Source organism: Phyllobates terribilis, unplaced genomic scaffold, assembly GCF_046119375.1.
Source record: "Phyllobates terribilis strain yellow unplaced genomic scaffold, ASM4611937v1 Scaffold_7__3_contigs__length_470593459, whole genome shotgun sequence".
NCBI lineage: Eukaryota > Metazoa > Chordata > Amphibia > Anura > Dendrobatidae > Phyllobates > Phyllobates terribilis.
In genome coordinates this window covers 396883723-396896425 of record NW_027362767.1, presented here as the reverse complement: position 1 = coordinate 396896425, position 12703 = coordinate 396883723, and the positions used below count along the sequence as shown (strand labels likewise).

Genomic DNA, 12703 nt, shown 5'->3' with positions numbered 1-12703 from the left:
TAGTCGGCGAGCGCCGAGCATCTCGAGCAGTGAGATGCTCGGGTGAGCACCGAGCAGTATAGAGCAAGCTCGCTCATCACTAATGTTGACATGATGGATGAACGATTTGTAGGATGATCGATCTTGTGCAAGCCTTAATAGGTCAAACAGGGTCTACTCCACCGTTATGTTGATTTACATTTAATTATAGATTTTTTTTACATCTCCAGGAGAAAATAAAGCCTGACAGTGAATTTAACATGAAGAATTTAATAGCTTCCACCCTTCAGATCTTTTTCGCCGCAGTGGAGACCATGAGTACAACCACAACCTATTCTCTACTCGTTCTCATGAAATACCCAGATGTCTTAGGTAAGTGAAGGGATAAAGTCATTTCTATTTTAAAAAAACACAAGTAGGGCATATTCCTTTAACTCATCGCAGCTATAACATACAGTAGCAGGAATAGAAAAGACCCGGTAGGTTCATATTGGTCAATGGATTTGCTAATCTCAACTTGAATGTTTCTTGCACCACAGCCAAAGTGCACAAAGAGATCGACCAAATCATTGGCCGAAATCGCGAACCAACATTACAGGACAGGAATCACATGCCCTACACCGAAGCAATGGTCCATGAAATGCAAAGATTTATAGACCTGATTCCAATGGGATTGCCCCGGAGAACTACAAAAGAGGTCACACTGAAGGGTTACACTTTACCACAGGTATATGAGATATCTCACTTACATGCATATATCTTCTAGCTACTGACTGAGATGCATGCCTTTCTTTCCCTTATAGTCTATGTAGGTTACAGGAGGAGTAAATTAAGAAACCGTTAGCTTTTTCTACAACTGCCTGTATTGTAGTCCTGAGCTGCATTCACAATTCTGCAGGCTCCCATCATTCCTTTCTGGTTCATTAGCTACATAAAGTTTTCTCTGGTTATTAACCTTCAGAGTCATATTTACACTTGGCATTGTCTAATAAAGAAAAAACAGTCACATTGACATTGACATATTCAATATCCAATAGATGCAGATTATACCCATGGGAGATGCATCTATCTCCAGAGCCTCCACTCTGATCCCACGTCTCGATCACCAGTGAGTTGAGTCTGGGTGGTGGTGCATGTGCCAGTGCTCTCCATTATTTGCCGTGGAAAATTTTTTGCTCCTATTGTAACAAATGAAGAAAGATGTCACATGTGCCTCCAGCTCTCTATTTACTGGTGGTCATGACTCGCCTTCCCTGGGCTATGAGGGATACTCGGAGCCGGGCCTTGTGGATTGTGTGGGGGGAAAGCAGTCGTGGCCTTGACCTGTTGCGTGCCCAGGGCTGTCACATAAAAAATTGGGCTTTCAGGGATGAGTGGTTATTCGACTATGCCACCTGCGGTTCCTGGTGATGGCCACCAGCGCTGCGACAGTCCTCTGAGGCCGATGTTCTAGCAGCACAGCTGGTACTACTCCCCACAGGCGGAGTAGGCCTCAGGGCAGTAATAAATGAACAATCAGTGTGGAGGAATGGTGGGTGCAGTGCCGCGCAGGAAAAAACAAGCGGAGTCGGTGTATGAAGTCATCCGGGTCTTAACTCACTTTAGATGAACTTTCAGCCGCAAAGCTTCTCTCTGCTACACACGGCGTACTGGGCCACCGGGTAGGGGGTTCAGCACTTCCCAGGTAGGTCCAGAGCACCTGTCAAGACCCCGCTGGTGTGTTCCTCTCCTTCTTATCTCCTCTCTCTTGTGTTCCTCCCTGGGATCCACTAAGCCGCCAGGCTTTTCCAACAGTGACATGAAGTACACAGTCAGATATCGGGGGCTGGTCACCCCTCTTGTAGCAGGAATCCCTCTGGCTAAGCCAGAGTGAAGAATACAGGTGGCAACTCTGCTCCGTCTGTATCCCCCTGGGATCCTTTTGCCTGTGGAGCCTAACTCCTCTGCTCCCTTCCAAGGCCTTCTTAGAACAAGACCCTGACCGAGCAGAGACTCTGGTTAACTCTGACCCGCTCCTCATCTCAAGGCCACAGTACGAGGACCGTGAATCTTCAGCCAGCTACAGACTCTTGCTGGACCCTGACAGAAGACCACGATCAAAAGACCTTGAACTTAAGATGGCCGTGAATTATATAGATTCTATATGTGCTTCCTTTAAGTGTGTCCTCCACCCTCACCCACTACCTGGTTCCCCCTATCTTTGGTTCCCCCATCTCCTCTATCCCGGACTGGGGCAGCACCCTGGTGCATTTAGGCCCCTACAGGACAGGAGTGGTGTAGTGTTGAGTGGTGAAGTGGGTCCCGTGAGATGCTCCATCCTTACCTGGAAGAGGAGATACCACACCTCTATCTGAGGTGCAGTACACCTGTGGCGGCTGAACCCACAGGGGCTCCACAGTCAGATGCTGGCCAGAACAGGGGATCAAGGGAGCCCAGTTCTGGAGATAGGTGAAGGTACTGTCTGAAAACAAGCTTTTTAACTCTTTCCAAATAATTAACCAAAATTAAAAAACAGACTTATGAAAGCAGCTCTGGATTAAACTACAGGCTTATTCGGTAATAAGTTATGCCATGTAACTCTGAAAATTTTACTTTAAGGGGTATTACAGCTTAAATAAGCTAGTATGTATCCAGTGGATGTTTGATAAATGGTAGATTGGTCTGAGTCACACCATTGGTACCCCATGATCAAAAGAATGGTGGTGTAATGATCCCTGTTCGCATCTGGTTGCAAGTGGAGGTGAATTTTGGCCTCTGAAGATACTGGAGACCAGACATGAATGAAACCCCTGAAGGCATGTCCAACCTGCCGCACCATTCAACCAGAGTTCTGATAGTCAATAGGGGTCCCAGCAAAGGGTCCAGTGGGTATGCGATCTTTTGTTAATAATATTTTGTTGTAATACCAGTTTACAAACAAACAATATATGAGGGTGAGTCAAACATTTTCTGCACTCTGGTTACATTAAAACTTCTGTTGAATACACTGTCTTATCATCAATTTTGATATGATACTGCTCCCAGGACACTGCTATGGAGGTGTGAACATGGTATGTCAGTTCATTGTGCAAAAAACAATGGCTTGTGATTTTCACAAAATACTGAGATTCGTTCTTTTTGTCTTTTGTGATCTGAGGGTGTCTGGTGCCAATATTTATCAAAGGCTTGGTGCACAGTATGAAGAAAGTGATTTGTCGTGAAGAAATTATGCATGAATAGATGGAGAAGTTCAAGGAAGGTGGCACAAGTGCCAGCCATGAAAAAAGAGTTAGACGCCCGTCCACAACTGATGACAAGACTGAGCCACATGCACGTGAGCTGATTTTGATGGGTAGACGACAGACAGTTTGGTTCCCTGAATGAAGCCTGATGAGCAGGAGAAGACTGTGGTGTCTTCATGGCTCTCACCTAAGCCTAAGATATTTTTAATGAAGTAATATGAAAGCTTGTTGATAGATGGACAAAGTACACTGAAAATCAGGGAGACAATGTCAACAAATGATGCATTTGTCTTTTTCTGAGAGTTGATTAAAATAGAGTGCGAATAATTTTTGACTCACTCTCGTATATTCTACTATTTATAAAATTATTTTCATTAGCATTAAATATTCTGTTTATCTTACTTCTGTATTCTCACTATTGAATTTTTGGAAAATTTCAGGGTACCCAAATCTACCCAATGCTGACATCAGTTCTAAAAGACCCCACCTGTTTTAAGTACCCCAAAGAATTTAACCCAGAGAATTTCCTCAATAAGAAAGGAGAATTTAAGAAGAATGATGCATTCATGCCTCTCGCCTTAGGTAAATCTTATATATCTGTACATTATGGATCTGCGTCCTACAGCTATACTATTACTTTTCATATATGACTTTAGTTTCATGCAGAGGATGTTTCCATTAACTCTATATTTAACCTATGAGGAAATAATGGTGGCATGCTTTATTACACAGGTATTCTCCACTGGAAACATTTCTACTCAGAACCCATTCACATTCAGCTTTTTGCATACATTTTTTTAAATATGTTTTTTGTTTTAGTGGATAGTAAAGTCTATGGTCCCATTCACAGCTCGTCGGGAGTTTCATCTGATTTGCAGATCAAATTCACCCATTCAAATGAATGGATCTGCTAAAAACTGCATTGTAAAAATTGATTGCTCCTAAAAGAGATGATAATGGGATCCAGAACATTAATGAAAAACATTCAGTTTTTTTTGTTTGTTTTTATGTAAGAGAAAAAAAAACTAAATTTGGTCTAAGAAAGTGTATGGTGCCTCATAGTGATGAGCGAGCGTGTCGAGTCCGTATCACGGGTGCTGGAGCACCATGCTGGAGTCCCCGTTCTGACCCGGTGATGCGATACTCGACATACTCTCCTCTGGAAGCAGTTCAGGAAGAGTTGTTATAGGAGGGAGAGCTTAGATTAATGTTATAAAGTTGTACCTTTTAGTGCCTTTCATGTGGCACTTAGGCTATGTGCCCACGATGCAGAATTGAAGCAGAAAATTTCTGCAGCGTTTCTGCATGTCCTTGCCAGTAAAAATGCTTGCGGATTTTACACGTGTTTTTTAAGCGTTTTTGCAGCGTTTTTACATGTGGATTTGACTTGCGTTTTTCAAATGCATTGTGACCTCAAATCCGCATGCGGAAACGCACAAATAATGGACATGCTGCTGATCTTTCCGCAGCGGAAAATTCCGCAGCATGTGCACAGCACATGTGGATTTTCTTTGGGGACCATGGGGCACGTATTACCAAGCATTTTTAAAGCGTTTCTTCTGCGGAAATTCCGCATCAATAACGCTTGAAAATCGCAAAGTGGGCACGCAGCCTAAAGAGTGTTTATAACCTTTTTTATACATTTTAAATAAATAATGAAAAAAAAAATGAGGTGGGGTCTCCCCCATTTTGATAACAAGCCAAGATAAAGCAGAAAGCGGCAGACTGATATTATCAGGCTCGGAAGATCCCTGGTTATTGGGCCCTTCCCAGCCTAAAAATACAAGCCCGAGGCAAGTAAAGAATTGGTGCATCACATTAGATGCACCAATTCAGAGCAATTGGGGGACTATTTTTTTGAGGCTGATGTCAGCTGTGTAGTGTCAGCTGGCCTAAAGCCCAGAGGTTAGTAATGAAGAGGCATCTTTCAGACACCCTCATTACTAACCTAGTAAGTTAAAAGAAAAAAACACACACAAAAATATATTTAAAAAAAAAAACGCTCCCCGGTTCACCAATTTATTAATAAAAAAAAATAATAAAAAAGCCATGCTGGTGCGAAATAGTCCAAGAATTCCGATGTAGTCCAAGAATGGCAACCAGAAAGAGACCATAATAAGAGAGAATTAAATAAATAAAGGCAAGAGACAGTCCCTCGTTCACCCGACAGCTCCGACGTAGTCCATGGCATTCTCACTAAGTCCACGGATTCTGTAGTACAAACTATGGAGCCTCGTTCTGATAATGAAACTTCATAGGTCACTCCCGGCGCTCTGTGAGATCCGGTGACAGCGGTGATGATGTCAGTAATGTTACTGACTTCACTGTTATTGCCGGGTCACACAGAGCGCAGTCTGACTGGGAATGGCCTATGAAGCTTCGTTCTCTGCTTCCCATAGGCTTCCATTATACTCTTTACCCAAGTCAAACCTGTCCTGCTCGATTCGAGTACTGAGCACTCAACCATTTTTGTGCTCGCTCATCATTAATGCCTCACAGAACAAACTAACTGCTAAATCATTGGGAGTAAAACTGGACACAGAGTACTAGCATGCACAAGCGGAGGGCACCATCTAATCAATGGGATCCACATACATCCACAAAGAGACTGAAAATAAGCAAGAAGAAGAAAAAGTGTTTGTTTTTCTCTTCCATCAGTGGTGACAACCCACCGAGCTCTTACGTATTGTGGTCAGTGCTGGGGCATGATCATGACCACTGTTTACCTCATATTGAGCGGTAACCAAGATATGGACTATTGAGCATGACTCTCAGCCCCATATGCCCGACCTATCCAGATGGGTGGTGGGGGGCTATCCAGGGTATTTACTTACCACTCGTCCACCTTGAGAGTTTGCCAACTTGGATTTTATTTGCTCGAATAATCTTGTTGACAGTCACCTCTGATTTGTTCATTATATTAGGTTGCGGAACTTTTTCTTTCTTTTTTTTCTTTGGCCTATTTAGCCAGGGGTTTCTTCAATATATGTGTGTGGGCGAGATACCCATCGCACACATATTTTTAGACTACTGCGGTTCAACACTTGGTACAGAATATATGGACTTGGACCTTTTAACTTGATGTACTGGACCTGACTTTGACGTGGTTCACATTGAACTTTTTTCTCTCATCTGTTACCCTTGCTCAGCCCTTTGAAATATACCTGTTGGTATATTGGATAGTGTGATATCTCTGCCCCTATTCAGACTCAGAATACTTATATCTTATACTTATATACTTATACGATATCCCTGCCCCTAGTCAGACTCAGAATACTTACCTGTTGTCTCATCTAGTATATTTACTATAGCACACCATGCTGTGCACTCTTATGGAATTTCTAATATGTTTGTGGTTAATATATACTGTTTCTCTGAGTTGCTGGGCATCTAAGAGGAATCTATAGGGACCATCTTTGTGCAGCATTGGGGGATTTTCTTTATAATGATTATGTGGCCACCATTCTACGAATTGCAGCAGATACAACATGAGTACATCGGCAACAACAAGCCTGTGTCACCATTACGGTGGAAGCCTGCACACATGCGCTGAGTCTGTACTGACAAGCACAAGTCAAACACTTCCACGCCTCCTGCCTCTGCTGCACGTAGCTCTGGACTGCTCCCTCCAGCTGGTGAGGATTTTTTTTTAATTAAATTAAGCAAGACACATATATACAGTTGTGCTCAAAAGTTTACATACCCCGGCAGAATTTTTCCTTTCTCGCCCTTGTTTCAGAGAATATAAATGATAATGAAAAAACTTTTTCTCCACTCATGGTTGTTGGTTGGGTGAAGCCATTTATTGTCAAACTACTGTGTTTTGTCTTTTTATATCTTAATGCCAACCAAAAACATCCAAATAACCCTGATCAAAAGTTCACATACCCCAGTTCTTAATACCGTGTATTGCCCCCTCTAACATCAATGACAGCTTGAAGTCTTTTGTGGTAGCTGTGGATGAGGTTCTTTATTTTCTCAGATGGTAAAGCTGCCCATTCTTCTTGGAAAAACGCCTCCAGTTCCTGTAAGTTCCTGGGCTGTCTAGCATGAACTGCGCGTTAAGATCTCCCCAGAGTGGCTCAATGATATTGAGGTCAGGAGACTGAGAAGGCCACTCCAGAACCTTCACTTTGTCCTGCTGTAGCCAATTACAGGTCGACTTGGCCTTCTGTTTTGGATCGTTGTCATGTTGGAACGTCCACGTACGTCCCATGCCCAGTTTCCGGGCTGATAAATGTAAATTTGCCTCCAGTATTTGCTGATAACGTGCAGCATTCATCTTTCCTTCAACTTTTACCAAGTTTCCTGTGCCTTTGTAGTTCACACATCCCCAAAACATCATTGTTCCACCTCCGTGCTTTACTTTAGGAATGGTGTTCCTTTCTTCATAGGCCTTGTTGACCTCTCTCCAAACGTAACGTTTATGGTTGTGGCCAAAAGTTAAATTTTGGTCTCATAACTCCAAATTAGCTTGTTCCAGAAGTTTTGAGGCTTGTTTCTGTGCTGTTTGGCATATTGTAGGTGAGATACTTTGTGGCATTTGCACAGTAATTGCTTTCTTCTGGCGACTCGACCATGCAGCCCATTTTTCTTCAAGCGTCTCCTTATTGTGCATGTTGAAACAGCCACACTGCTAGTTTTCAAAGAGTCCTGAATTTCAGCTGATGTTATTTGTGGGTTTTTCTTTGCATCCCGAACTTTTCCTGGCAGTTTTGTCCAAAATTTTTGTTGGTCTACCTGACTGTGGTTTGATTTTTACAGAGCCCTGATTTTCCATTTGTTAATCACAGTTTAAACACTGCTTCCTGGCATTATCAATTCCTTGGATATCTTTTTGTATTCCTTTCCTGTGTTAAACAGTTCAACTACCTTTTCCCGTAGATCCATTGACAATTCTTTTGCTTTCTCCATGATTCACAATCCAGAAACATCACTGGCTAGATGAAAGATGCAAGATTCTGTCTATATCCAAGAAACTCACTCAGCTTTTATGCACACACACACTGATTACAAGAAAACAGGTCACAGGTGGGGCTATTACCTTTAGTAGCCATTCAAACCCATTTGTTTCAAATTCTGTGCATGTTATCAGGCCAAAATCACCAGGGTATGTGAACTTTTAATCATGGTCATTTGGATGTTTTTGGTTGTCATTAAGATTTAAAAAGAGAAAACACAGTAGTTTGACAATAAATGGCTTCACCCAACCAATAACCATGAGTGGAAAAAAAGCTTTTTTTCTTATCATTCATATTCTCTGAAACATGGCCAAGAAAGGAAAAATTCTGCCAGGATATGTAAACTTTTGAACACAACTGTATATAGGGGTGCAATGGAACTTACCTCACAGGCCCCAGATAAAGCCAATTATGTGGCGACACACGTAGGGAGGGTTGTCTGCCCATCCACATCCACTTGTAATTTTTTTTTCTCCTTACTTGATTACATCTTTACGATTTTATGGGGCATTTTGGTCAATGCAACTGCCTGTCCAGCTGAGACCGTCTATCATGGGCTGACCAGGTATCCTGAACAGGGTTCTAGTTTACAAGATACACCTGCATTTGGTGGGTCTCTGCTGGGTATGTATTGCTGAACAGTCCTTGTTGTGCACAGACATGCAACCTATGTTTGCATTAGTTTTGCAGGTCTGTGCTCATCCATCTGGCACTAAGTTGACGTTGTTGCCCCATAACTACAGGATTTATTGTTTTTTTTATTTAGTGTGGGGAGTTTAGTATCAAAAGGATCTTTGATCATCAGAAACAGCGTATGTGTATTCTATCTGTATCATTCACATATATTTTGCCTGTATAGTCTGATGTTGGATGGGCTACCACTTGTGTCTTAACATTTTTGTTTTGTTCTGTGACATGCACTTAATAAAATGTATACATTTTTTTCAAATATCTTTTGGATATGGTGACCAAAACTGGACACAGAAAGTAATTCTTGTGTTCTTCATCTAAATGAATTTGTGGTCTCAAGAATCAATTTAGTTTCCAAATGTCTTCTATTTTCATGCATTTTTTGTTGTAGGAAAGAGGATTTGCCTTGGGGAAGCCTTGGTACGGATGGAGTTATTCCTTTTCCTTGTGTCTATTCTGCAAAACTTTGATTTGAAATCTCCGGTACCTCCAGAAGAACTTGACATTACTCCAAATGTATCTGGACTGGGGAACTTTCCTAAACCCTATAAAATGGCTTTTATTCCTCGCTAACACAATAGGAAATTCTTTCTAAAGGCTTAATATTTTCTAATTCTGTACTCATTTGCACCAAATTCTTGAAAATGGTGCAACTGGGTTTATGAATATTGTGCAAAATCAAAGATGCTCTAATCCTAACCTAATGCCTTCCTTGCACCTTTTAGAGTAAAATGTTGCACTATCTTTTGGAATGTTTCACATTTGTCTTCAACTGCGGCAAAATTAAGTTTGCAAAAAACTATTGAAAAGTCACTAATGATGAATTACAGTGCTGCTCATCATTATTGACACCCCTTCATTTTTTCCATAGACTGTACAAGCTTAATGACTGTACCTGTTATTGTGTAACCACCAAGCTCAGTGCCTATAATATTGATGTGTAACCAACAAGAACTGTACAAATAATGCTGTGTAACCTGTAAGTTTTTGCCCTCCATAAGAGACTGTAACCAACACTTAAATAAACCAAATTACTCTCCCCATGTCTGTGTCCTTCACTGGTTCTTTTGAGGGCAATGGCCACCTATGTTTTTACCAGCTTATAAGCCTGATGGACACTTGTGGTTACTTTGGTGTCTCATCAAAAACGAAACTGATAGGGTCAAACATCTGTGGATCTGGTTATACAACTAGGGATTGTGTTAAGATATCACAATTCCAGGGCTGCAAAAAAATTACTAAAATTGGGATATTAGTAGTACATGACTTTTTTTTATTGTTCATTTACTTACTATACACAAAGTATAACACATTTCTAAATAGTCTTCATTAAATATTTTTTACCATGTTGGTGCTGTAGACTGTCTATAAGTCCTTTATCTGGCTCACTGCTCCTCCATAATATTACAAATCTCTTAGACCTCCTTCTGCTGACATCCTTCCTCTGCTCTCTCCCACTTTCTCTCAATGAGACACATCCAATTTTGATTTGAGTGTCGGATCAAAATCAGCAATGCAAGTCTATAGATCCGTGAAAAAAATTGGACCACAATCAGACAACATTCAAGTGCAGTCCAGTTTTAAGGACTAACAGAATGGAGAAGGTGTAGATACTTTTTTTTTTTCTACATTTTTTAGAAAAGCTTTTTTCGACTCTGATGAGACTCTGATCATAATAATCGGACCGTTTTTCTAAGATGTGAAGAAAATGGTTGTGTGACCCTACCAGTAGTGTGCTGCAGAATATGTTGGTGATCAATAAATAAAATTATTATTATTACTATTATTATTATTATTTTAATCCTGCCTCTGCTGATAAAGTGTCCACTGAAAGCGCTTCCTTAAAGGACAAGAAGTATGAAGCTAAAAAAAAAACACAATGGCCAGTGTGAAAATTACAGGATTACTATATTTTTTTTTAATAAAAATCATTAGATGACCATTTTAAAAAAAAAAATATATATATATATATATATATGTATTACAAAAAAAAATAAATATGTAGTATTTCTGATGATTACTTCCTTTACTTGCCTTGCCCATGTGAACAGGTCACAACATTTTGGCTCAAAAGCAAGTAAAGTTGGTGGACTAGTGCCTGTACCTGCACTTTTTGCTTGTGCCATTTTACTTAAGGGCAAACTTGCCCACAACATTCAGGCTCACAATACAAGCATACTGAGGGTTAAACATTTGAAATAAATATCAATATAGATCAATTAGACCACATGGGTCATGTTAAGAGTGCAACTAGCCCCTAGGAGTACAGGATAGGACGTTATGGATGGATTACATCCAAACTCCCTCCACATCTCCCAGCAGCCTTATGCACAGTATAATCAGATGAGCAAAAGCCTCCAAAGCAAGTATACTCCACTCCAAAGCTTTCCACATATCATGGCCCTTAAGACAACAAAACTGCAACCGCATAAGGCAGCCTGGGAATGTCCAAAAAAAATCTTCATAGAAAAATTATTTTTCAATATTAATGAATTATATACATAATAATAGTACCCGCCATACTTCCATGGATATTTTCTTTTTCACATATCTGAAAACATAAAAAATAAAAACGTGTTAATATATGTCATAGAATACATCATAAAACATTTTACAAAATATAATCCACAACCTCATATACAGAGAATTAGAGCAACCGGCTCCCATATCAAGGAGGGATTTATACTATTGTATGTCATTTAAAGTCAATATTAAGCCCTCCAGGCCTGAGAGTATTAAGCTCATATATCTATCTATCTATCTATCTATCTATCTATCTATCTATAGTACAGACCAAAAGTTTGGACACACCTTCTCATTTAAAGATTTTTCTGTATTTTCATGACTATGAAAATTGTACATTCACACTGAAGACATCAAAACTATGAAATAACACATGTGGAATTATATACTTAACAAAAAAGTGTGAAACAACTGAAAATATGTCTTATATTCTAGGTTCTTCAAAGTAGCCACCTTTTGCTTTGATGACTGCTTTGCACACTCTTGGCATTCTCTTGATGAGCTTCAAGAGGTAGTCACCGGAAATGGTCTTTCAACAATCTTGAAGGAGTTTCCAGAGATGCTTAGCACTTGTTGACCCTTTTGCCTTCACTCTGCGGTCCAGCTCACCCTAAACCATCTCGATTGGGTTCAGGTCTGGTGACTGTGGAGGCCAGGTCATCTGGCGTAGCACCCCATCACTCTCCCTCTTGGTCAAATAGCCCTTACACAGTCTGGAGGTGTGTTTGGGGTCATTGTCCTGTTGAAAAATAAATGATGGTCCAACTAAACGCAAACCGGATGGAATAGCATGCCGCTGCAAGATGCTGTGGTAGCCATGCTGGTTCAGTATGCCTTCAATTTTGAATAAATCCCCAACAGTGTCACCAGCAAAGCAACCCCACACCATCACACCTCCTCCTCCATGCTTCACGGTGGGAACCAGGCATGTAGAGTCCATCCGTTCACCTTTTCTGCGTCGCACAAAGACATGTTGGTTGGAACCAAAGATCTCAAATTTGGACTCATGAGACCAAAGCACAGATTTCCACTGGTCTAATGTCCATTCCTTCTGTTCTTTAGCCCAAACAAGTCTCTTCTGCTTGTTGCCTGTCCTTAGCAGTGGTTTCCTAGCAGCTATTTTACCATGAAGGCCTGCTGCACAAAGTCTCCTCTTAACAGTTGTTGTAGAGATGTGTCTGCTGCTAGAACTCTGTGTGGCATTGACCTGGTCTCTAATCTGAGCTGCTGTTAACCTGCGATTATTGAGGCTGTTGACTCGGATAAACTTATCCTCAGAAGCAGAGGTGACTCTTGGTCTTCCTTTCCTGGGGCGGTCCTCATGTGAGC

The 12703-nt window shown here is 41.0% G+C and overlaps 1 protein-coding gene across 4 annotated transcripts in view; it reads left to right on the top strand.

Moving 5' to 3' along the window:
- LOC141154996 (cytochrome P450 2A5-like) overlaps positions 1 to 9894 on the top strand; it is a 189621-nt gene extending 179727 nt beyond the window's left edge. For all 4 annotated transcript variants that reach the window (XM_073641587.1, XM_073641589.1, XM_073641586.1 and 1 more), the window contains 4 exons: positions 210 to 351; positions 519 to 706; positions 3641 to 3782; positions 9243 to 9894. In XM_073641587.1, coding sequence (XP_073497688.1) covers positions 210 to 351; positions 519 to 706; positions 3641 to 3782; positions 9243 to 9424 — 654 coding nt within the window. In that variant the 3' untranslated portion in view covers positions 9425 to 9894. The remainder of the gene's footprint in view (positions 1 to 209; positions 352 to 518; positions 707 to 3640; positions 3783 to 9242) is intronic.
- Positions 9895 to 12703: the final 2809 nt, after the last annotated feature.